A 26,463-nucleotide genomic window follows, 5' to 3' on the forward strand; every position below is an offset into this window, starting at 1 on the left:
GGGAAGGGCTGCCATCCCCCTTCACTTGCACTGCACGGCCCAGGGCAGACTTGCACTATTGTCAGTATCTTTGTCTAAAAAAAGCACCTTCTGGAAAATTTGGAGTTGCAATTATTTTATAAATCACAAGCCATTCTTCCTTAATCTTGCCAATTTTAATGAAGAAAAAACATTAGCATTTCAATGTACAAAAATCCAATAAAACATGATTTTTTTTTTTCTTTTAAGTCAGTGAATGGGTAAAGTTTGGGCTAAACTTATTCAACAGTAAAAGTCTTCCAATTTCCACTAACAGAATTTTTTTTTTTTCTGATTTAACTGTAGGATAATGACAATCCAGAAATAAATAGCTATAAATACATTCATTGTTCCTATTCCAAAAATAACCACATAGGGAAGACACAAAACTGAAATTAACTTACTGGAATCTGTCTCTTTACAATGAGATATGGGCAAGTTTAGCAGAGTGACTCAAGACAGGAAAAAAACAAGTAGGGAATAAATTGGTCCAGTATTGACATTCATGAAACATACCAGTTAGCATAATTCCGCAGTTAATTCGTCCTTTAAATGACACTACTCAGTTGATTTTTATTTGCTTCAGGTATACATAATGAAAGCAGTTTCTTTGAATCTTTGCTGAGGACAGGTGTAGCACCTGGAGCCACTGTAACAACCCCTCAGTATGCATGTGCGTGTATATAATTATATACAAATAATCATGCATCCACACACACACTGGTGTATCAACACTGCATGTGACGGCTAAATCCATCATCATTCGTCATTGGCAGCGCTCGTTCCTCTGACTTGGCCTCGGTTACGTAACTGCGGAGAAAGAAAACACAATTCAGCCTTAAGAGTTTCCTCAAACAGTAAGTTTCAAACAGGCACTTTTATTAATCTCCACGGAAAACAGGGCGGGGCAGCCAAACCGTCACCAGGACTGAGCAAACCATAGCAAAGCAACGCAGACTTGCTGGGGAATCTTAAGCTGGGGGCTGTCCTCGCGGGGGGACAGCGGCTCCGGGCTCTGGGGAGCCTCACGCTCATCAGCAGGATTTTAAAACTGCTTTGGCTGGGGATCCCACTGCTGTATGGAAACAGTCCCAGCAGGAAACGCCAGCATTAAATGGACATAAATATCAAACACCTGCAACTCTTGGACAACCTGCTCCCACAGGAACACTTTTAACACAATTTAGTATTTCTAGAGACCCGTGTGGAACTGGATTTCAAGAACTTAACATGCTTTGAAGATGACAGCCCACAGCTTCCCTGAATTACATGGACGGAGCCCACACATCACTATGCTACTCAGTGTGCAGCAAAATGGTGCTCACCCACTTTTCTGATCCATGCCCAAAGGGCTGCTTGCAGGCTTCAGCGCCCAGTGCCAGCACAGTGATGACCACAGGTCACGCACTTCGGGTTTCTGTACCAGGTACGCACACAGAACCAGGTTACGTGGCCAACGCCGCAGGCATTCTGCCACTGGACCGAGCACCTGCCCAGCCTATCATGGAGAAGGTCTTATGCACCCTGGACACCACGGGTCACCTCCAGCTGCTGATCACCACACGGCTATCAAACAGCAGGCAGGTGAGGCCCAGAAGCGCCATCCGGATACAGGTCCGTTTAGATGATTCCTGCCAGCAATCCCCATCCATCAGAACATTAGTCACTTTTCTCCTTTTACATCCAGCAGTTGACTTACACAGCTTGATTTGCCTCAGAACCTACAGAGAACTCCTCTAGACGTCAGCAGCCAAAGTGCCTCGAACGGAACCCTTCTTACGCATCTAAACGTAAAATAAAACTGTGAGCTACCACATAAAGAACCTATTGCGCCGTTGGTTAGTAAGAGAGACGTAACGATCTATGTGACCGGGACTGCTTTTCCCTGGCCAGGACCAGAACCAGCCTCAGCTACAGCTGAGGTTTTTTTGGAGACGGGGGTATAGAGTTTCTTTTTGCTGGGGAAGCTTGGGAACCATACAGCAGCTGTAAATGACGCTGCTCAGATTTTCAACAGCCCATGGTGCTTCAGCATGGAGCCACACTGCTCGAAATACCCAGTGTCGCATTTCTGCCCTCAAGGACATGAGGTAGGTCGGTCACCGTGCTTTGGCAGGGTCAGACGCTTTTCTACTGTGCACCAATTAGCTGATGTGTATTTAATGAAGCACAGGTGCTCCTCAGCTCCAGATACATAAACCACTAGGTGAAAGATAAAGAAAAACAGTGAGAAAAGAAATGTGCTGGGATAGAGAAACTCTGCAAGAACACTGATGAAGATTCGAGAGTAACAAAAAAAAAAAGTAACAAAAGCAGAGATCCTGACTATAAAAAAATCGACTTAAGATGAAGAACAGGACCAACAAAAGAACCAAAATGTGCACAGAGTCTGAAGAGAAAGATTAGCTCAAACCAGGAAGAAGAAAGGGAATGAGAAAGGGAAGAGCAACAGAAAGCAGTGTAAGAAAACGTAATGCTGCCAATATTACGAGGCTTGCTTTTGCAGTTGTTTGTCATCATAGAGCTGCATAGCGCCACGCTGCCAGAAGAGCCAACCATTTCTGTACAGGAACAGAAACATGGAGATGGTCCTGTCGCATTAAGCGCCTCACCACTAAGGGCTCCCTTCCCAGTGGTCCTGGCCATAGAACAAATGTTTTGTGGTACAGCTGGGATTTAACGAAAGCTACTGTTTAGCACCATGGATGAAGCAGTTGAATATGAAACGTAAAACCAAATTATCTGGGATAAAATTAGCGTTCATATTTTATTTGGCAGTGACAGTTTTGCCTTTAGGTTATTATCCAATAACGCATTTCACCCCAAAAACCTTGAAACTGCATCATTTTCAGGTGTTTGTAGATAGTCCTATTGTAACGGTTGAGAAAAACAAAAACATTTCACAGTAGGTCCCCACTCCTCTCACACTTCACAATACACACAGAAAAGCTGTGTTAGTGTAACTAACCAATACATTCCTCGTGAAAAACTTTTTCAACCAGTAATACACTTAAGTTTCTGATGCTAATGTCTTACAAAGCAAGCTATTTGAAATAAACTATTTGCACTGCTCCGGAAAACAAGGAAATAGTACATAAATGTGTTTGATATTCAAGAATGGGGATAACTGTGCCCTCCAGAAACATGTGGTCTGGGGTTTGCTTCAGGTAAGAACTAAATATTTGCAAAAAATATTTAAAAGTTACTTACCAGTGAGAAATGTGAAATAGAACTTTCTCTACAAGAAGACAAACATCCACAGCCCACAGAGACATAAAAGGGAAATTTTCTCAGGCACACAGATGTGTCAGGTGCTGCTTACTCTCTCCAATACATACCTTGTATGCACTCCTCACACTGCCACTATCCCTTCCCAGAGAATCTGGAGGAAGTCCTTTCCATTCCAAATAAAGAACTATGGGTGTGCAAAAGAGAACTCTTCTGGCAAAAATCAGTAATAGAGGGAGGTGGTTCCTCTTCCTCCTGCAGACACCTAGCAATAGGTGGCTCTAGGAATATGTTCTGGCATAAAGCAGAATTAAAGAAGAAATCCACGCACTCTGAGAGCACACCTGCCATAATCAAAAATACCCAAATGCAAACGAGAGCGCACAATGTTTGCCAAAGCAGACAAACCCTTCAGCTTATTTGAAAAGAAAGTTCGGTTTTACCAGCTCCGAACATCCACCTATTAACACACAGAACAGAGAAGAAACACCTCTTCCAAATCCAGAAACATCTCTACACATGTCTCCACACAGTGATGAAGTCCAAACATGGGCAGCACATGGAGGAGGTATGGCTATTTTTGACACTAAAAGAAAAGACGTGCTGGGCACACACCACAAAATGCACTTCAGAACCACTGACCACAGGAGGTCTAAAGCACCAGGTGATCTGTTTAAAGATGTCTGGCAGCTGAAGTGAGTTAAACCATGCAAAAGAGCAAGTTACAGCTGAGGACACATCGTGTCTTGAAAGGACCAAGACAGTGGAAGGAAAGTGACAAGCTGAATGGGTTGGGGGCATCAAGCAACTGGCAAAACAGGAAAGAAATAGAATTGCGAATCCAAAGACTGCAAAGAACTTAAAAAGCCAGCAGCATTTAAGATGAGAAAGGTTCACGCCAAAGGTCAGGCTCTGGACAGACACTACAGAAGGCTTCCTGCCTGCCTGCAATGCTCCTCTACCCCTTAAAGAAAAGGGTAGAGAATGGCCTCTGGATGAGTTTCCTTCTAGCCATCAGCCCAAAGACAGATCAGGCTGTACGTATTTGGTCCGCACAGCCACTAGAGCATGAAAATTGACACTATTTCAAGAATTTCACTGTAAATTCTCAGTTTTGGTGTGCTAATCAGGATGAGCGGAACCGCTGTCGTGGGACGTATTCAAGCTTGCCTGAAGACATGTTTGAAGAGAAAAAGTAATCAGATCTAATGATGATTAGAAATGAAACAAAGCAAGACACATGATGGAAAAGCAAGGTGACAGCTCTGAATTCTCACTGACAAGCGGTAAAAAGGCACCACACAGGAGTTAGTGCAATGGGGATGGTGCCATAAATAAAAAGGTGGCCAGGGCAGGCATTCTGGATTCGGTGACAGGCCGTACAGCCACTTCCAGCTTGACACAACACAGTATGCAGAAGCTTGAAGTGTCTGGGTCTGCACAGGAGAATCACTACAGGGGCGGTAACGTTCATCAGCAATTGCCCAAACACACACAAGGGGGTGGACACAACGTACCTTGCGTCAAGTCCCAAACAGATAAATCTACAGGTAGATAGCACACAAATATCAACCTCAAAAAAAAGCATTCTTACCGCTTCCAGCTCCTTTTGGGTTTCATCCTCCATTCTCCTAATATCTTCCATAGTCAGATCAATCCACTTGTCAATCCAACAGAAGAGCTGGCGATGAAAGTTGGTAAATATCCTTTTTTCTTGCTTCAAGAAGGGAAACAAACATTAGATAATAGGCCCACAATTTGCCAAAGACTGGTGAAGTTCACTTTGAAAAGCAATGATCTTTAGGTCCGTGCTGTTTCACACTGCTACAGGTTCAGCCCCCTCACACTCCTGGATTCAAAAGTAATCTCATTTCTCACATGCTTTAACATGAAAAAAAATAACAAATTTAACTATCAAAAAAGTTTCAAGAAAGTTCAGCAATTCACGTTACTTGAAAATGCCGAAAAATCCTTTTAAAATCTGTTCTAGCTCCAAGACAGAATGAACATAGCATCACAACAGCTAGAATATTTAGCATGAACTGTACGAAAATCTACGACAGAACTGTCGCAGGTTCTGTGCTCACTATTAAAAAAAACCCCAAGAACAGCAGATTTATAAAGCCAGAGTGAAGCAAAAGGGAAGTACTTCTGACTCCAAAGATGGCACGCTTGCAATTTGTACCAAATCAACATCCCAGTAATATTGGACATGTTCAAAGGTACCAAATCCTCGAGTATAAATATTCAAGGTAAGTATTGCACAGCGCTTTCATTAAAGTACGCGTATCTGTGTTCTGAACTGATCACGGTAAGAACATTTTCACTGTACCTCTTCTACTTAAACTGGTAGGTTTCACATTTCAGAGCACCTGCCGTCCCCAAAACCCCACTGTATTATGCTGAAGAACTGCAACTTGCCAGCTCAGTCCTTCTCAAGTGCCCTGGGATCTCAGCCGTTAGAAGGGTGACTTGGGTGACAAAAGATGCATCACATAAGCCATTCCATTTTCAGAATTACCAGTACTGCTCCCGACTGCTCTGGTAACTGTAGCCATGTATATACAACACAGGAATCTGTTTTACTACTAAAGCTCAGACTTCTGCATGTATTCAGTTCCCAAGGCTGCCCCCTAAAGTTCGTGTCTTGTTCATCTGCTCCCAGATTTTGCAACTCTCAAGCCGCTGACTGTCCTCAAAACCAGTGCTGATCAAACCTAACATACTCAACAACTAGCAGAGATAACCTCCTCTACAGAATCAGCTTCAGGTAAAGCAAGGTTAAAAAAAACACCTTTAAAAATTCCTCCTCATCAGATCACAGCATAAGTCCTGGCTCTTCTGGTCAGCTCACTCCCTAACAGTGTTCGGTTTGAAATTTGTGATGGCCAACCCCTTCCCAAAACCACCACCACACTAGAGACAGTCTCCAATGTCTCCTTAACCTTACTTCGTACTGCAGCCGTCACAAACCACCTTCTCCATCTCGTTTCTAGTTACTATTGTTTGAAGCTGTTCTTTTCTGCTCTCATATTTATTGCCATTCATAACATTTAATGCCGCTAGCTGTGTGGCCCACTCAGAGCCCCGGTTCCCGCAATGGAAAAGGTCTGGTGCTGGTTGTCTGTGAGGAACACCACGGCCAGTTGCTACCGGCATAACGCGTTTTGGTTAACTCACTGTTACAGCATGTTTTCTCTGGATTGGACCGAACTGGCATGATGGTCTAGATTAAACACTTGGCCTGCATGTACATCTACATTCTAAATATTTACTCATACTTTAAAAACTATTTTACAACTCCCAATCTGCTAATAGAGGAGTAACAAAATAAGACAGGAACATAAATTGACAAAACACCACAACTGCCAGCTAAATCCTAGTGCTCTGGATTCTACCTGCAGACTTGGTTTTGCAAGCATTCAATTAAAAAAAAAAACAACAACTTTAGAAACATAATAATAGTTACATAGGAAAACTCAAACATAAAATACTAGAGAAACACCAGCACATTTTATGCAACCTGCAACTTAGGAGAAAAAAACACAATCAAAAAACTCTCCTCCTGGCAAGTGGTGTTGCTTACAAAACCAGATGTTAAACCTACATGACAGAGTCTTTGCTTACATCTTTGCTTTTTTAACTTTGGAAGCTATTCTAGTACCACCAAGGAAACGCCATTGATCGAGACACAAATGGCTGTACTTGCTGAAGAAATGAAGAGAAATTGCTTGACTGTGAGCAACAGGACACTTCATCACTGTTTCTCCTCAAAAAGTCCCACAACGCAGAGCCACCCTGCCTACCTACCTGCCTCCTCCAACCTCGCCTTCCCAGCAAGATCCCAGCACAGGAGAAGCACTCACCTTTTGTATAAAGTTTTCAACTTTGTTCTGCAGTCCCCACCATTTAAATTTGATAGTCACCAACTTGTAAGCACACATTTTAGGACACTCTTCATCAGTTGCTAGCTCTTTCTGTTTATGGGTAAACAGAAGATTAAAAAAAAATTACTTCAGTCAAAATAATTTAAGATAATTAGTAGATATAAGTATTATAATACAATTATAAATTTTATTATTAGCTTATAGTAAATTAAATTATTTTATTATAATTATAAACTATAATCCTAAGTATTATCAGAATTATAACAATGCTTAGAATTCTAAGTACTGGTAAATACTTAGCACTATACTCTGAACACCGCGTAACAGGGATTAACAACCAGGTTAAATGTGTAATTCCATCCACGCTGCAAACACATACTATAAATCTTAGTCTTAACATGGACTGCATTTTAATGATTTCCACTGTAACATACTTTCTGCTGTTTTGAAAGGACAATGAAGCTTGATTACAACGGCCAGCACCAAATTATTTTTTACTTTGGGGTCTGTTGTGCAAAGGCAATTCTAATTGGGGTCGTACAACATCGCTCAGCACGGTGGTGGAAAACACACGTACTAGAAAGATTCCCATAACAAAAAGCACATAACCACCCCTCAGGTCTGCTTCTCACAAAAGCGTAGACCTTGAGCTTATCGCAGTTCTGCTCCGCCACGCAGACACGGGGCGCCCTCCCCTCTCCTGCAGACGATGGGCCTGTGTCTTTACCCCGGGTGTAGAGGTCATTTCTAGTTGTGGGGCATAATTTACGTATTCATTTTTGCATCATGAACTGCAGACCTTTGACTGCTACCATGAGAAAAACAGGGAGAGAATTTCTTTATCATCAATGGCTACAGGTGGCCATAAGACCAACCAGCTCTACTTCAAAGACTGCTTGGAAGCAGCTGCAGCTCAAGGACTCTGTGCAGATGAAGGATCCCCACAAGAATGAACTGAGGGAGATTCAGGAGACACTAACCTCCATTTCCTATAATTCCTAGGGTTCTGTTACAGTTCCTACATCTAAACAATTCTGAAATACCTGTAACATCACGCACAGTGATTTTCCTACAATTCATCCAGTCAAACGTAACACAAGAGACCGTATCGTGTTTGTAGTCTAACATAGCACGCCAGGTTACTCCAAGCCTTGTCAAAGGGGCAGGAAAAACAAGGAGGGGGAAAAAAAAGAAACCAAAACAGAAAGCTGATAGCAGCTTGAAAAAAATAAAATCTGTGTGTTCGCCTCGAATAACAAGCAATTACTTTAGAGAAGTCCACAGACTTTAATTCGTTTTATCTGCAACAAACTTCTACACAGAAATACTTTACGGCATTTTTAAGCTGGGTGTCTTTTAACCATGAAATGCACAACTCCTGTTGGTCACAGACACAGTGAAAGGACTTACTGTGAGATGCATCTAAAAAATCTTGGTGAAAAATGCATGTTTATTTAACATAGAATTTTTATCACAAACACTCCTCAGTAGAGCACTTAAATGAAAACTAATTATCCTCAGAAGACTGATGTTCTATTCACAAGCGACAGACAAAGTGCTGCTGTTTGCTGTTCCCAAACAGCAGAAGTCTATGTCAAGGCATTAGCAAAAGGGCAGAACTAAAGGGAACATACAAATTCAGTGCTGGCAGTTCCAGGCATTCAAAGTTCTCCTCCCCATTCTACAGCTGTTTTTAAAAAACAAACCAGCAACTCCCGACTTGCCTTGGGTCACACAGGCCATTCCTGCACCTGCCTCCTGCTTCCTTCCTGAGCAGGAAGGAACGAAACATCTGCGGCGGGATGCACATTTTCAGCACAAAAATAATCCCTGTGACAATTTTACCCTGCTAGCAAGAATACTCAGCCCAGGTAGAAAGTTCTGAATACATGCTTCGAATATATGCTTCCCCTCATCATCACCTTGAAACACACAGTATGCTCATTTTTCCCCGAGATTCCAGCTAACGCTCGCTGCCAGGAAAAACCTGCACGGCAGATCAACGGTCTGCCTGGCTCAGCAGAGCAGCTAATGGTAGAAACCTATAAAAACCAAGGAAGAAAATATTGATCATTCACTTAGAAACTCTACCAATCTCCAGCTCGTCATAACCTCAGAAACTTTCTGAAGCAGAACTATGTCCTGTCTTTGGGCACACAAAGGGAAGAATTAAGACTGTAGATATGTGTAGATAGCAAACTCATTGCTGAGGCTGGAAGGGACCTTCTCTTATCACCGGGTGCAGGAGCCCTGCTCAGGAAAGGCCACCTACAGCAGGTTATCAGGACTGTGTCCAGACAGGTTTGCAGTACCTCCACACACGGAGACTCCACAGTCTCTCTGGGCAATTTGCTCCAGTGTTTGACCACCTTCAACAGTAAAAAAAGTCTTTTCTGGTGTTCAGGTGGAATTTCACATTATTTTTGTGTCTGTATAACCAAACTGTCACAGGATGAACTTCCATCATGTTCAAAAGATGGCATTAGGAACAGCTATGGCAACACCAATTAGATCAGTGGTCTACACCGACTGCACCCTCAGCTCTCACTAAGACAAACTGAAGTACATGGAGCACCCAAGAGGTAGCTTCGCAAGCTTTTCTTCTCGTAATGCAGCACAATGACAGTGAAGTGTCAGCTTCAGCAGCCTACACCCTTTCTGCTGTGCTGAAACTTTCAATGGTCCTGTTACAGCTTCCTGTGTTGTCATAGTTTCCCATTCTCTCACACAAAAAAAACTGGTTCCCTATTTTCTTTCCCCTAGGATAGTTGCCACGCAGCATTAAAAGCACTGTACCAGCATGTAGGAAAGTAGAGGAGTGAACGATCAGTGCTGCAGAAATGTGCCCCTGTAACTACAGCCTCATTCCACAGTGGGACAAGAGACATCTCAAGTCCTCAGGCTGCTTCGATTCGCGAGCTCAGGCCAGCTGAGAAGTGTGGGAAACGGGGACTCTGCTGTGTCAGACGCCGGTCAGTTATTTGACACTAAGACACAGGTCAAGCTTCTGATAGCAGAAAGGTGGCATCGCTTCTGCCTACTTCTGCTTGCACAACCACGTTTTAGAATAGGAAATCAGAGACCAAGACCTTGCCGGTCCAACACATCCTACGCTGATATTTGACACTTACCTTGCTGCTTTGCAAAAACTAGTGGTAAAATAACTAATGTTGACACATTAAGTAATGAACTAGAAGAAAATTCATACCTCTGAGAGCAAGTCCTCCACACTGCATTTTGACAGAAACATTCATGCTGTATTTAGAACTTTTTTTGGGTAATGAAAGACTGAATGCTTTTCCAAGAAAATTTAAGAAACTGGGGCACCATTTGCATACATTCAAAAAACCCTCAGCATTTACTTACGCATAATTCATCACAGTACACACTAAACGTAAGTAAAATTATGCTACTGTCAATAAAACACTTCATTTACAGTAATGACAAAAGAGAAAATCCATGTTCTAACTGATAACCCATGGCCTATTCTGGACAGATTGCCTGCATATTCATTCTAGCATACACCAGCCAGCTTCTCAGCTTCTACGACGATATCCGGTGCAGCAGACAAAGCTGATTTCTTCCTGGGATGGGCATATATACATGAATTTTGATGGGTGTCTGTGGAAGGATGTGCTTTGTGACTGGGGCAGGGATGTGCTGGCCAGTTTTGTGTTGCTCTCAGATGTCACTGGGTTCCATGTGGTATATGCTACTCCACAGGAAATTTGTTTCTGAATCTGAGTCGAGCAAGGTTCTGGATAAAATGGAGGAGAACCTCAAGCCACAGACACTACAAGAAGTTGTTTCAAGACACGATCATCTTTGTGTATGCAGCAACTGTTCAGGCTAAATTGTCAAGTATACAAGCATCACAAAGACATCTCTGGCTGACAATCACACGTTCAGACACTGATACTGCACCGGTACTTATGCTGCCTACTAAGGAGTCGGGTCTCAAGCACAACTCTCCTGCAGTTGAATATGTAAGCAGAGCAAATTCATACTGGATGTGACTAAGTGCGAAGCTTTCACACTGCAGTCATACTGACAGCCGCTTAGAACTGTTAAATGGCCAAAGAATGTGGAAAATTCAGTTCCCAAACCCACTCAGATTGTGTCATGCACACTTACATGCACAAATGCAAACAGGTATTATCTCACTGAAGGAAAATATTTATGATGAAATACTGGAGGTTTTAATGTGCATTCTATATGCACACAAGTGAAAAATATCTAGATACTCAATAGGGCAAGGTGAACACGGGCTTAGATTTAGTAGCCACTGTCTTCTGCTAGTTTTTCAGTAATTCTAAATAAAACATACACATGTACTATCTTTTACCCTGCTCTAACAAATACACAGTTACAACCATTTAAGTGTAAGGAAGTTTCCAAATATTTTTTTTTTCATTTTAAGTCACCTCCGGTGGATACCACAGCAGGCTGATGACTTCCATGAAATTCATCACAGTGTATATTCAGATGTCAATCTTGAGTAAGGATAAAGTTCATGCAACTTAATTTGCATAGCTTTTTAGTGATGTTTAACAAGTAGCAGACAGTACCTTTGCTTGATAAGATATTTGGAATTTTAACTGAATACAAAAAAGAACAGTATTTGATTGCTGCCCCCTGTTTCAAGACTAACATTGCTAGTGCTGGTCTCTAAGGAATCGTGAACTTTTTTTTTCTGCTGATAAAGACTCCATGAGGTTGGAACATCAATTCTTAGTACCTTCCAGTTTGGCCCCAAAGGTCCTCTCTTCGTCTTAACGGACTGGAATAACGCAGGGTCTTCATCAGCTTTGTAGTCCTATAATATAAAAAAACCCCGAGAGTCAGAAAAAAACCCCCAGATTCAATATTCCACTGTATTAAACTTGCTTCTGCTCAAGACTACCAAACTGACTCTCCTGAGTGTTCTGGAGCAGGACAGGTGGAGCACGTCTGTTAGGCTGACTGCAGTTTGCGTTCAATCCTCCATCGCACCCGCCCATTCGCTGCGTATCACCAGTGGTGCTCACTGTCTGTTTACACTATGACAGCACACCAGGGCTGCCTTCCAGGTCAGAGTTTTCTGCGCTGTGCACTGTGTGACATAAGCACTATCCTATGGCTTTTGTAAACTGCTGAGGGGAAGAGAAAGCAATAATACAGAAACTAGTGTGCTAACACTTTCCAAGCTGCAATATATGTCCCCTCCTGAGAACGCAGAACAGAAAGGGAAGAAGGTGTAAGTGACCCAACTTGCAAAATTAGAAACTGCAACATGTCAGTCTGTGAGACACCAGCAGGCTGAGCGTAGAGAGCACACAGGGCAGCAGGCTGAGCGGCACTGCTTTACCACAGACACCACTGCTACCAAGTCACATACAGTGGGGAAAAGCTAGGATCAGTAGAGCTGAAAATGACAAATCCCTCCAACAGATGGATTTACTTAGTTTTACTGATGAGGGGTATGAAAATGATTATTTCATAAAGATGTTACTTTGGAAATTACAAAAGGATTAAAAACTCTGACCTCAGTTAACGGAGAACACGTAAGGTTTACACAATGTATGAACAACGTGAACCCAAGAATACCATTACACCCATCCAACCTCAAAGAACTGTAAAAACTTAAACTGCTTTAAAGCAGAATAAGTGGTGGATGCTACAGAAAGGCCCAAGAAAGTTTAGCAGAGTTCAAGGTCTCATTTTTAAAAACAAATTTCAATGAGGACAAAATTTGCAGAACACCGAGTGAAAGAAATCCCACCAGAAAACCAGCTGCTGGCATTCCCCTCCACTCCTGCATCAGAGAGTTTTCGCGAGGAATCACATTTGTAAACCGCTTCTAAGATGAATTAAAACTGAACCTTCACCTTTCCAATGCATCCCCCTATATTCAAAATTAAATACTATCAGCAGCAAGATAGAAATAAATTTAAGAAACGGCTCCCTGAATATTAAAATGGAAATATCAATGCTCATTCAGAGGCATGCTGAAACCATCTAACTATATCTCGGCTGCAGGAGTAGTATGTTTTGGAGAACATGTCCCTGCACGACTGAGTTACAAAGTTCTTGTAGACAAAGGCATGAACACAAGCACATGTAAAACAACCCCCCACGCCATAACATTATAGAGCAGCAACCGTCAGTCGAGTTATGCAGGAGACCACTCTAATCTAGTATTCCACCTTAGTGGCCAGTAACAGACGCTTCACGGAAGGATGCAAATAACCCAAACCAGAGCTGCCAATCCAGGCAGTGAACAGTTCGGCCTTTCCTATTCTACTGGGTTTTTTCTGGAAAGGATATAAACTCTTCCGTTGTAGAGGATCATATATAACTGGGTATTCCTCTCCACTTTTATTCTTGGCCTCAGTTGCACCCTGTGGTAATTAGTGACTAATGAATTATGAACTGTGCAGAAGTATTTCCCTCTCCCATCATTCTGAAGGGATTTCATATTTATTCTCTGGGAAAATCCCAAACGAACCTGGGAAAAACAATCCACACGTAAGAATTGCAATCCACTTTCCTCAGCCCTCCCAGAACAGCTCCATTTCCCTATTTTTCATGTACCTTGAATTCAACAGATGGTGCCAGGGCATACCCAGTTGAGGAGCTGTTATACGAGTTCATTGTTTCAGCTGTCAGAAGTGTTAAAGATCAACGTAACATGCCAGTTTTCAAATCCAGCTTCTTCCATTAGCACGGAGGAACGAAGGCTACTTCTAGACTGAAACTCCAAATCCAGAGCAAGGCTACACAGATGAGTTATTAATGCTTTCATAACCACTTTGACATTTACAATGCACTTTTTGCAAGCTAGATGGAACTGGGAAGTCCAGGAGGTCCTCTCAGAGGAATCCGATTTCACTTACAGAAAATCAACTGTTATTCTCTGTCACTTTCTTCGCCTCAATTTTTTCTCATTATTCCCAGTTCTTTTAATGTACCTCCCTCACTATGTATTAAAACAGGCTGAAGAAACCTTTTAATAGATTTTTCCAGTCATTCTGTAATTACTGTATCTAGAAAACATTAAGAGGCATTCAGATAAACTTCCATATTAATATTCAAATATATACTTCAAGAATTCAGCAAGTATTTCCTAGAAACATCTAAGGGAGTCAAGACGTTCAATGGCATTGCTAATCAATATGTTTCATGAACTTCTACAAAATATTATTTCCATCTATTTCTCTCTCTAAACTGAAACAATATGTTTGTTTAAAGAACCCACACAATAGCGAGCCAACTTTAGCAGGGTGCTCCCACAAGTGCTAAGATAATACTTTATCTGCCTCATGGGGCAATCTGGGGAATCAGCATAAGCACTGTGCATTAACATCTCAATTCAGCAACACTTCAGTGTAAGCCCACTTGAATTATTATTACTGCAGAAACTCTAATATTTGTCACCTGAATTTTAGTAAAAATCCACTTATTTAAGATTTTACTGGAATAAAGCACATGTCCTTTTTACAGACACCAGAAAGAGCAGATCTATCCCTTCATGTCATGTACAGCAGCTTCAGCACACAGCCCTAACTCTCAATTACTGCTGAGGGGAGCAACAGCACCGAGCAAGACAGCCGGACGGCTTTGTTCGCAGTCTGTCTGCTGCAGGAAACCAATGCGGGAGGCGAGCAGAGGGCGCACAATTTACAGTGCTTGCCACCAGCTGCAGACTTCTCATCTCATTAGTTATTTCCAAATACTGTGGGTGAAGACAGCTGCAACCTACTCAGATCCTCAGGTCCTGCAAATTCTGAATGTGAGGCTGAATGTGATATGCTTTTTTTTTTTAAACAATACTTGCATGGGAGAAAAAAGGCATTTTCTTTACAAGTAAATCATTTAAATGCTACAGTAGAATATTTTTATAGACATATATTTAATGTTTTAAATTACTGATTATGACTTTTAACAGTTTCGCTCAAACACTGGATGGAAGACATTAAGAAGAGGATTAAGCTATAGTAATAAATGAACAATTTTCCAATCAGCGTTTTGTTCTAGGGAACTATTCTGGCACAAGTATTGCTGCCGTGTTGGGGTAGTGATGTGCTAAACAGAACCACAAAATACAGGAGCTGCCATATTTCAGTGCCAGTTTTGTAAATAAAACCAGGCACTGCATTGCAATAACCCTGAATTTCTTAGTTTGACTGTCTGAATATCCTGCCGAGGTAGAGCTCACAGCGTGGTGGTGTCGGGCATACAGATACCCACACCACAAATCCACCTGCACTTGGGACACCCAGAGGGTGCTGCCTGGCTGCTGTCCCACCAGTAAGCAGTCTCACAGCACTGTATAACAACATCATACTTTGGATGTTCTCAGTTAGAGTATTTCTGTGCTTTCTTGAGAGGGGAAAAGAAGGAAGTGCAATAATTACAAAGAGATTGCTGTTGTGCTTCCATGGATCACTCCACAGCATAACAGACCAAACTTAAAAGCAATATAAGGACAATACCAAAATGAGCCCAACATATGTAATACACTGGGATATTAGGAAACCAGGAGAGAATATAATACAAGATATCTTATGCCACTAAAATTCTACGGTACATCTGTATTTTGGATATTACATTAATTTTTGCTACCCTTTTCTCTAGAAGAATACATTACAAGTGGAAGAGATACAGAGGACACTAAGAATGATTCATTATGGAGCCAATTCAATTCAAATAACAAAGCAGACCACGAATCTAGAGCCTGGAAGAGACATGACTGAGAGGAATAAAACTTGGAAATTTGTAAAACCAGAGAGGGAATATATATAGGTAGGGGCTGGAGCTAGCAGAAGCTGAAGACCACAACCACGTAAAATTGTCAGGAATCAAAAAAAACTTTAAACGACTTTCAACACAAATACAGCAGAATACTGCCAACTCCATCAGTGGTCAATAACGATCAAGAAAGAAAAGCAGGCACAGGCATCTTTTAGAAGATTTTTAAAAAAATCTTTTGCTGAAGGAAAACGAATTCCCTTCCGTCAGGCAGTGCTTGGCTCAGCCCATGCGTTTGCGCTACAAGTGACATGTTCCCAGGCTGTAAAACTCTTTCCAAACTTCACGAGAAGGACAGATAAGCTGCACTTCTGACTCCTTACTAAAGCTACGGTAGTGCATTCTCATGAAGAGCAGGATGTCATCTGGAGCGTTTCTTTACAACGACACACTCCGCAGAGATTTCTCTATATAATGACCACAGACAAGGCTTACACCAGACAGCACCGCTCCGCAGCACTGGATCTACCGTGGAAAGCCCCAGTACAGAGAACACTGTGAACCACTCTGTTTTAACGACAACCATCTCAAATTAAGTGCAACCTTTATCGTTAAAAGAGAAAAATAAAACACAATTTATTAGTCAATGCTACAATTTAGGAAAGGCAGTACAGGGAAATTGACTATGTTGAACAATCTTCTGACCCATGAAACAACCTGGGCTGCCATAACATGTGGAGGCACCTAAACGCAAAAAAAAAGTTATAAAGCAGAACATCTCCTCCCTAAGTGGAAAGATGATAATAATAATACTACTGCAGTAGGGCAGAGATGGTGAATGTGTTTGTAATATTATTTATGGTCATACTATTTACATTTTATTATTCATGTATTTATTATTTTACACAACATTATATAAATATATTTATATATCCTAATCATGATGTCTATATTATTTGTCATGTCTTCTGGTTCCAGTTAGACAACACTGACTGTAACCGCTGCCTCACTAGCCCCTCCGACACCCGTTCACTGGCGGAGCCGGGGAGCTAAGCAGCAGAGTGGAGGTTTTTACCTTCCTTAACACCCAGTGTTGATCACTACTGGAAAAAGCACACTGTTGTGGTCCAATCTGAAAATGTCAATGACAGTAAGAAAATAAACCACAGAAGACTGGATCAATCACTCTGCGTAAGATTATAAAGTGCACATATTTTGACTAGGCAGCATTACCTGTAACTAGACTGTACCTTTGTCCTAGCGTATCAGACCCAGGCCAAAATCAGTTTCCAACACCAAAAGCCCTTCGCTCTCAACTTGTCGTCGAAGTAACTGCCATCACTCTTTACAGCCCTGTACTATTCAGTAACTGGAACAGACAGGAAAACCAATACACTCTGAGGAGCTTACACGGGACTAATACATGCACCACAGGACCAGCGAGATAGCCAGGGTTAAACACACACCAAAGATGAAACACCTCAATTCACTACAAGTTGCCATGAGGCATTGCCAAAAATCTCCAATAAAATGGTTCCAAGCATGCTTATATAGACACCTGGGTCACGGCAATCCCAGGCACAAATACAGGCTGGGCGGGGAATGGATTGAGAGCAGCCCTGAGGAGAAGGACTTGGGAGTGCTGGTGGATGAGAAGCTCAACATGAGCAGGCAATGTGCCCTTGCGGCCCAGAAGGCCAACCGCATCCTGGGCTGCATCAAGAGAAGCGTGGCCAGCAGGTCGAGGGAGGTGATTCTCCCCCTCTCACTCTGCCCTGGTGAGACCCCACCTGGAGTACTGTGTCCAGTTCTGGAGCCCCCAACACAAGAAGGACATGGACCAGTTGGAGAAGGTCCAGAGGAGGGCCACGAAGACGATAAAAGGGCTGGAGCACCTCTCTTATGAGGACAGGCTGAGAGAGTTGGGGCTGTTCAGCCTGGAGAAAAGGAGGCTCCGGGGAGACCTGATAGCGGTCTTCCAGTACCTCAAGGGGGCCTACAAGAAAGATGGGGAAAGGCTGTTTAGTAGGGCCTGTTGCAATAGGACGAGAGGTAATGGTTTTAAAATAGTGGGGGGTAGATTTAGATTAGAAATTAGGAAAAAATTTTTTACGATGCGAGTTACAGAACACTGGAACAGGTTGCCCAGAAAGGTGGTGGATGCCCCATCTCTGGAAACGTTCAAGGCCAGGCTGGATGAGGCTCTGAGCAACCTGACCTAGTCAGGGATGTCCCTGCTCCTTGCAGGGGGGTTGGACTAGATGACCTTTGAAGGTCCCTTCCAACCCTAACCATTCTATGATTCTATGATTTAACTGTTCTGCTTTCCTCTGAAAGCACTACAATGTGAAATCTACATAAAATAGTGATTAAAAATATCACAAGTTAAGAAGTCAGCATCCTGGCTTGAAGAAAGCTAAACAAACTTCAGAAAACAAGTTTTTTTTTTTCTCCACCAGACAGAGAGCTTCTACATTCCATCTAATGCGGAAGTATAAATGCTCGTCACACGACTAAAGGATTAAAGTGAAATATATCTGGCAATGTCTATATTTGCTTTGCAATCTCCTTCCTGAAAAAATAAATAATAATAAAAAAAAGCAGAACATCAAACTTCACTACTTCCAAGTAACAGACTGTTCATCCAAAATTCTCCAAAACTTTAATAAAAAAATCGCATTCACTAACAAAACCTGTGGCATGTCAGACCAGAAGTACTTTATACCCATATATTATGGTATACGCCACACCAGCTTATAGAAACATACTGTAGGATGCAAATTTTCAAATGCACAATGATTAGAAAATTTGCTACGGTAAGAACGTTGCTCACATATGCAGATCTTGCATAGGACAGACCTGCCTGTTCTATATTGTGGAATCATTTGACTGGATACCACAAGGACACTCAAGTCCGCGCGATACCGTTATCTGCCGTTCCACCTCTCACTGCACAGCGACAGGCAAAAAGCAACCGTGCTCCTGCATTTAGCACCCAGATACCAGCACAGCTGGAAACAACTGGGAAAAAGTGTTATGTGCGAGTGAAATGTAGGAATGAAAACAAAAATTCAAAGAAAATAGATGAGTCATGGTAAAGTTTGCTATGCTAGAGACCACATACAGAAGCTTTGAACCACAACCTTTCAGGACTCAGTTAACCCAAACCCCGTTAAGGAGAGAAAAACCCTGTCTAGACTGAAGTCTAGATGGACAAGAGAGCATCGTAGGAACTCTTCTCAATACACAAACCCTACCAGCATGCAAGGAAGAAGACTGGACTAGAGCCAAAGTACAAATAAACAACAGTCCTTTGCAGAGTTTAAGGAAAATATCTGTGCAGTAAGAGTTTGACTCCTGACAGCAACAAGTCCTTCTTAGGAAGAAAAACAGGCGGCTGTTGGAACAAATATTACAGCTAAAATACCCTGAAGCCCTCCTGAAAGCTAGACAGGCAAAACGTCATTACGCAGCAGCATAACAAAATAGAGGAGCTAACCACCATTTCAAAGGAATACCCCAAAACAGGCAGTTTCTGCTCAAAATCACAGTATAACGTGCATGATTGTAACACACTGTTATAAAGAATTGCTTAGAGAGAGTGTGAAGCACATAAAATAAAGTAATAATCGCAACAAAGCCAGAATCCCAGTGCCTCTTTACAACTCTCATTCTCATTTATAAAACCCGCTAAGAGCAGTAACAGTACTCCTGACAGCTCATTGTTCACTCTATCAGGTAGTATAAAACTTGAAAGCATATATACAGGACAGAATGATTTTACGAAAACTTTTAGAACTTAACATAAAAATGACACAAGTCTGATGTCTTATCTGTAAATTCCTGAAAAAAGCTTCCTGAACGCAGAGTGGTGTAAGACTAACCAGGCAAGCGGACACAATTTCTGGCTTTTCAACCAATATTGCATGAGTTTTTTGAACAGGAGAACATACATACTATTGGAGTTATTTAGCAGAAAACGCACATGAAGTTGACTGTGGAAGGAAATGCATTCTAGCACTGCTCTCCAATATGATCCATAGCTGTGGACACTCGTTCACAGCACAATAAAAGATCAACATCAGGTTGATCAAAGCATGTCATACTCCCAACTCAGTGTATGATTCCAAGGCTCACAACTGAAACAATCACCAGCACTACTGTACACTTAACTGGTATGCAAGAAAAGTACTCGTGTAGTTTGGGTATGTTTAGCTAAATGGCTTTTAATAACAAATGTCTCACAGTCATTCCCCTCTCCTGAAGGCTCCTGCAGCTACAGGACAGCGATCAGGTGAACTACTCCCTGAAATCACCTTTGACAGAATGTCAAGGTTCAAATGAAAAGTAAAATCAGCCTTGTTAAATTAGCACAGACATACGGTGCAGCGTTGTGCTATGTACTGGAAGTTAAAAGTCTCCATGGAAGAGACTGTTTTATAAGAGTCTGGAAGATATGAAGATTTATAAGCACCCAGGACAGTATGCAAAAAACCTCAGCTGGGGACAGAAAACAGGAGGAGGGGAGGCAAACACTAGTAAGCTAGAAGTAAGTCCTATTTATACGCAAAATTCAAAGTGTGTACAAGTTATGCTGAACCAGTAAGTAGCATCCCGGTACGAAGAAAGGCTGTTTCTGTAAGCACGCTGAAGACTGAAAGCGACAGGGCTACCTAACAATCACTTGGGCAAACAGTTAATCTTCTGCATCTCTATTCTAAAGAAGCACTGATGGAGGCTGACAGTTCATCTATTCAGACAAGCCTTTTTTGATAATACAAACTTCCCAGGCAAAGCAGAAAACACACTTTGGGATGAAAAGTCAGGTCTTTAGCAGTCTGCCTGTTTTCCACATCTCTCCAGACACTGGCACCTCAAAGAGCCCTGGTGCTCAGGGACACTTTCAGGGGCTGCTCTGAGCACCAGACTCTCATTTTTTGATGCCTGAATCCTGATCACTAATCTATTTTAAAACCAGTCAAGGGTGTTACAGGATCCACGATCCCCTGCATCTCTCAAGTACTTAACTCACTGGGCTTTCCTCAGCAGCAGGTAAATAAAAAGACTGACCCCTCTGTACCCATAGCCACTGTAGCCTTCTTCGACACACAGGAACTCAGGAGCCTAGACTGTAAACACTAAGGCAGTTTGACAGTGGAGCTTCACAAGACTTGAGAAACAACTGCTGAACAGAGAGATGACCACATCATCCAAAGTCATCAAGTTATCATCCACCATCAGCTGAGCACCAGTAGTGGTCCATACATCCACATACCTGCCTCACCTGGACACACCCGCAAAACTGAAGCCCAACAGAAACCTGGCTTAAGTCAATAGGGCTTTCTCATGCTGCTTCACAAATGTTCTTGATTTTTTTAAAGAAACTTAGAGGTATATTCTGATCGTTTTGCTAATAGAGTCACCTTTATGACTAGATAAGACGTCCAATACTGTTACCAATAAAACACAGGATGATATTAAATCTCTGGACCTCTTAGATGCTTATCATGTGACAAATTAAGTCTGAAATGGGAGAGATCCACCTATCAGAAAAACAGTTCTTTCACTCAAGAATCCTTTAACACTCTTTTACAGACTACCTCAGAAGAGCATTTCCTATATGCCGTTATATTTCGTCAAACTGTAGAACAAGGGATAGTGCTCACTGCACAGAACATAGAAATCCTATCTCTTAAGGCGTGTGTTAAGTAATTTGACTGATTCGTACAAAATTACATTTTTAGAACTTTGTTTCAAGTAATATAATGAAGATCCACTATGACCTAGAGCAAGATATTTAATTTCTTCATTGTACAAAAATAGCTATAAACTCGATTTCAGTTTCTTTGTTTTCACTACACTCTACCTTCTCACAAATTGTTTCCAAAAACATAGCTGCTTCTGATGTTAATTGAGTGTTCACGTCTGCTTACTCTTTAAAAAGCCATACTCTCCTGGGAACTGATTTTTATATACAAATTACATTAAGCTAAATAGATTGTATTCTGGAGATGATTAAGGGAGGGCAGGGTTAAATTTATATCTAAAAAAAGGCACAGATGTTGGCCAAATTATTTCTATGCATACTTAAATTAGCACAAGTTAGCATATGCATGCCATTAGTATCTTGAAGAAATTTACTATTTTTATACTTATGCTCATTACAGTTCAGAAACTAAAGTAACTGCCACACCGCAGTGGGTTGGACAAGGTTCACGCACTGAAGGATAAATCTTGAATATATGAAAACTTTTATCAAAATTGCTAGATCTTACAAATGTAGTTCCATTCTTCCAGTCATCTTTTCATCCAAGATAGTACATTTGAGTTGCTTTTCCAGGCAAAACCATGACTGAGAAAAGAAAAGTACAAATAAAACTTTTCTTTGCCAACACTGACTATTCCTTTTCCCTAAAAATATGAGAACACAAAAAAACTCACCCAGCCACTTAGAATGATAACTCCCAAACAACAAGCATCACAACACAAAAAAAAATAAAGCCATACAACACACATGATTTCAGAAACTACCCCACAAGGCACTCAACTAGTGACAGTTCTGGTACCACTGAACAAAGACGAAAAACTGTAGGAAAAGTGCCCCTGGACAAACAGAATACACAGAAAACAGCTAATGCTTTCACGGGGGACAGTCACTTTCCAAAACCAGCAGCCTTCTCTGAAGGCATAAAGTAAGCATATAGATCAGGACAATTTTGCTACTATGATGCAACTGAACTTCCAAAAAGATCTGGAAGTCATAAGCAGTAAAGAAAGAGAAAACAAAGGCCAGAAAGAGCAAATTATTGTAACAGAAGACTACAAGTGTAGGTCCCAGAGAATTTCTGCTGTCTAACTAATCCTTAACCGCCTTGGAAAGGGGGCAAACAAGTCGGGTGGAAAGGGTGTCAGCCTACAGATAACTCAGAGTTATCAAAGTTTGCATAAGAGTTTGAGTACAAAGTCACTGTTTAAAGAAGTCAGGACTTTGCAAAACTGAGTTTCTGGGAGATGAAATGGAAATTACATGGTGAATCACATGGTGAAAATTAGTCCCAAGTATTCCTACACAATGACGGGCTATACTGTGAGTCTGAATTTGAAAATACTTGCTCAAAATATTTGCTAAAAGCACAAATGGTGTTAGAAGTGACAAGAGACTTAAGACTCTGGATTAAACCACTCCACACTCATTGTTTTGATACTCTGTAGGTTAAATATACAAAAGAAAAAAAGAAAAAAAAAAAAAAGATGATGTACTGCAAATAGTTCTAAGGACTCCCACACATGAAACGGCTTCCACGTGAAGACGGACTTAAAGATAAGGACCCTCAGCTTGGAAAGATATGCTAAAGAGGAGGTGGGGGAATAAAAAGAAAATATGATAAAAATCTGCAAGATAAATTGTGCAGAAAATATAAATAGGAAGCATTCTCCCCCCTTCCAATTAAGTAAATTATCAGTCATGCAAAAAGGAAGTATTTTTTTCTCCAAACCATCTAACACTGTACAGAACTTATGATGCCATAAAGGTCAAAAGTATGAATGGGTTAAAAAATGGGTTAGACATGCTCATGGGCATATAAGTGTCTAATAAACCCAACAGGCCAGACATAACCACTAGCTCTGGAAGTCCTTTAAATACAGATCGATCTCGCAGAGATGTGCACCTCCCAGCTTCTCATACACAGTTCCCAAGTTTCTTATCCTTCCACAAGTGGCTACTGGCCACTGACAGGATACTAGGTTAGACAGATCTTTGTCCTGAGCCAAAAACATAACTTATTTTAGCATACCACCACCTGTCAGTCTTCAGTGCAAAGGAAACTGGCAATATCAAAGGCAGGTCACGAAATCTAAAAGTGAGAGAGGGTAGATTTAGATTGGCTACAAGGAAGAAATTCTTTACTGTGAGGGTGGTGAGGCACTGGAACAGGTCGTCCAGAGAAGCTGTGGATGCCTCATCCCTGGAAGTGTTCAAAGCCAGGTTGGATGGGGCTTTGAGCAACCTGATCCGGTGGAAAGCGTCCCTGACCAAGGCACAGGGGTTGGACTAGATGATCTTTGAAGGTCCCTTCCAACCCAAACACATGACTGGTTAACAAGAAAATTGACAACAGAGGGGAAAAGAACAAGAACTAACAAAAATACTAAGTGTTGTCCTGTCAGCAATACCTCAACATGGCAGATAAAGCTTACATAGAAACCTCTTCATGTATTCATTTCAGTTGAACTTGATACAATCATATTCAGGGTACCACTGCCTTTCCTGTGCAAAGTGCTACTGAGAAGGCAAGTTGAAAGTGTGCATGCTCACCACTGAACTTTGTCACACTCCTTCGTCTAGCCACCTCTTTCCATCCCATGCGTAAGCAAGCTAACAGAGACTCCACACAATTCTGGTAAAGACACTCCTTCTAAATTCATACCTATTCTCTGCGTAAAAATTCACTGAGTAACAATGTGCTCTTATTAATAAAATCTGCCCTAAGTTTTTGCTCATTATATCAAGATACTAAACTTCAAGTTGTCGGGGAACAGACCACAGACTCCTATGGATAGACTTCTGGGTGTAACCAGGACACTTATGTCTGCCAAAGCAATCACGAAAGATGAAACTGAAAAAGTAATTCCACAGCTTTCAGAAGAGATGAGCAATTCATGTTTTGAGAACTACTCTGATAAACAAAGTTTAAATATAAAAAAAACAGGTTGAGATTTCAGTGGCAAAACCTCATTGATCCTCTTGAGATTGTCATAACCCCCGAGTGAAGGATATGTGGAGGAACATAATTTAATTTAAAGAATTTGCAACCAAGAAGTAGCAACAGAAGTGCAGGAGCAGCTTAGTTGAGACACTGCGCTCTGTCATGCAGGACAGCGGGCATAGATTCTTGCACTTGGTCTCACGCACCAAGATGAGCACATAAATGCCTGCGTGACCAAATCAATTACTTTATCTACAATTAAAAGTAAAAATTACACCTGTGCCAGAAGTCTGTTGTCCTTCATGTCTTAGTTGTGCAACTAGAAGTCAAATCTGTTAGACTGGAATCGTAAAAGCATTTACTAAGTGTGGAACTTTAAAATGAATTATTCTCTTCAAGACAATTTTCATTTATCTGTTGGGTGAAATCCATACCATTTTAGTTTGACAATCAACACAAAGCATCAACGAAATTAGCTGCAAGCTACATCCATATCCCAATAGCGGAGCATTTACTTACTCCTGGTTCTACTTGAGTTCTATCTGCAATGTCAATATGGACAACTTCAACACTCTTCCACGTGTTTGGATCTAAATTGTGTACCTGCAAAAAGAGAAAGAGGAATTATTTCCATGCTGTCATCTTACACAGTGGTGTACCTTGGGCACTATGCATGCGTGCCATGGATTTTTTTCTGGATTTCATAAAGGCAGTGTTCTCAAAACCTATCCTTTCTTCCTCTGCCTTTCTAAAAGGGAATAATCTCCACAGTTACAGTTTAATTCACTCACTTTTAAACCAGCACAAAGCCTTCAACTCTTGTGCATTCAGGAAACCTGGATTTAAGATTAAGCTGTATTCTTCTGTCACATTCGTTAGCGCTAATGAGCCAAGCCCTAATTAGAAACATCGCCCATTCAGTAATCTGCACGAGCTTTTTGACCTAGAAAAGCTGCACAAATTCCAAAGTGCAAATCTGGCAGGTTTGAAGAACCTGACTAAATCTAGTAGGTTCCCTAAGCCACAGGACTGCCTTCAATACGGACTAGATGAAGTGTGTGTGGTCTGAAGGTATATAAGGTCTAAGGATGTAATCAGCTCCACATCTGTAGTCTGTTAGGCATACCTAAACTTACAGTTACAGCAAGCAGCGCTGGCTAAGAAGCACTCTCCTCCTCTGTAGCACATCCAGTGCTAGAGTTCATCAAAGCACTGAAAATATACCGACAACTAGTCCTTTGCAGATGGTTTGTAAATATGTTTGTCACTGCAGGTAAAAGAATCTCCTGAAGAGACCTGTGAACCAAATAAACTGTCTAGAGAGGAAAACAAGAGTATTGCCAGCCTGGAAAACTTACAGAAGCAGCTTCAATGCATAACTCTACAGAAGTGTACACAGATAAACTCCAACAGCCTTGTGAAACCTGGTTTCAAACAGACCTGTCAGCCTAAGTAGCACTAGCATGTCTAAGGTAAAAGAACATGAGACTTAAAAGAACTTAATGCTTGGTATTCAAATCCCAACTCACGTTCTCCAATGTCCCCAAATCTGGTTTATGCCAGGTCTCAATTTTTATGAAGAAGTCATCTTTCATGTATTCATTCTGTAAGAATTAAAATCAAAAAGCATGAGCCTGATTACACCTCTCTGCCTAAAGTTTAGCTAAATGGTATTTACAAATAAGTCACTACTAAGCCTTGACTAGCAACACATTGTTTAAATTATAAAAGAAACAGGCCCCTTACCTACAGACAGAAATAGGTACAGTGAGATAACTATCTAAATCTTAAGTATCAGCTACAGCACTAAGCACTAAATTAAAACCAGCTGCGTTTGAGAAATCCAACACTAATTCTGTGCACACAAACAGAAATAATACTGTCATTTACCA

At 41.4% G+C, this 26,463-nt stretch overlaps 1 protein-coding gene across 1 annotated transcript in view; it reads right to left on the bottom strand.

Annotated features, from left to right (window-relative positions):
* Positions 1–140: 140 nt before the first annotated feature.
* Positions 141–26,463, bottom strand: part of PITPNB (phosphatidylinositol transfer protein beta) — a 32,536-nt gene continuing 6,213 nt past the window's right edge. The window contains exons 6-11 of the mRNA XM_086761425.1: positions 26,101–26,175; positions 25,091–25,174; positions 11,872–11,949; positions 7,113–7,223; positions 4,841–4,963; positions 141–828 (exon numbers count right to left, since the gene is read on the bottom strand). Coding sequence (XP_086617551.1) covers positions 778–828; positions 4,841–4,963; positions 7,113–7,223; positions 11,872–11,949; positions 25,091–25,174; positions 26,101–26,175 — 522 coding nt within the window. The 3' untranslated portion in view covers positions 141–777. The remainder of the gene's footprint in view (positions 829–4,840; positions 4,964–7,112; positions 7,224–11,871; positions 11,950–25,090; positions 25,175–26,100; positions 26,176–26,463) is intronic.

Source organism: Chlamydotis macqueenii, chromosome 17 (genome assembly GCF_036417535.1).
Source record: "Chlamydotis macqueenii isolate bChlMac1 chromosome 17, bChlMac1.mat, whole genome shotgun sequence".
Classification (NCBI taxonomy): Eukaryota; Metazoa; Chordata; class Aves; order Otidiformes; family Otididae; genus Chlamydotis; species Chlamydotis macqueenii.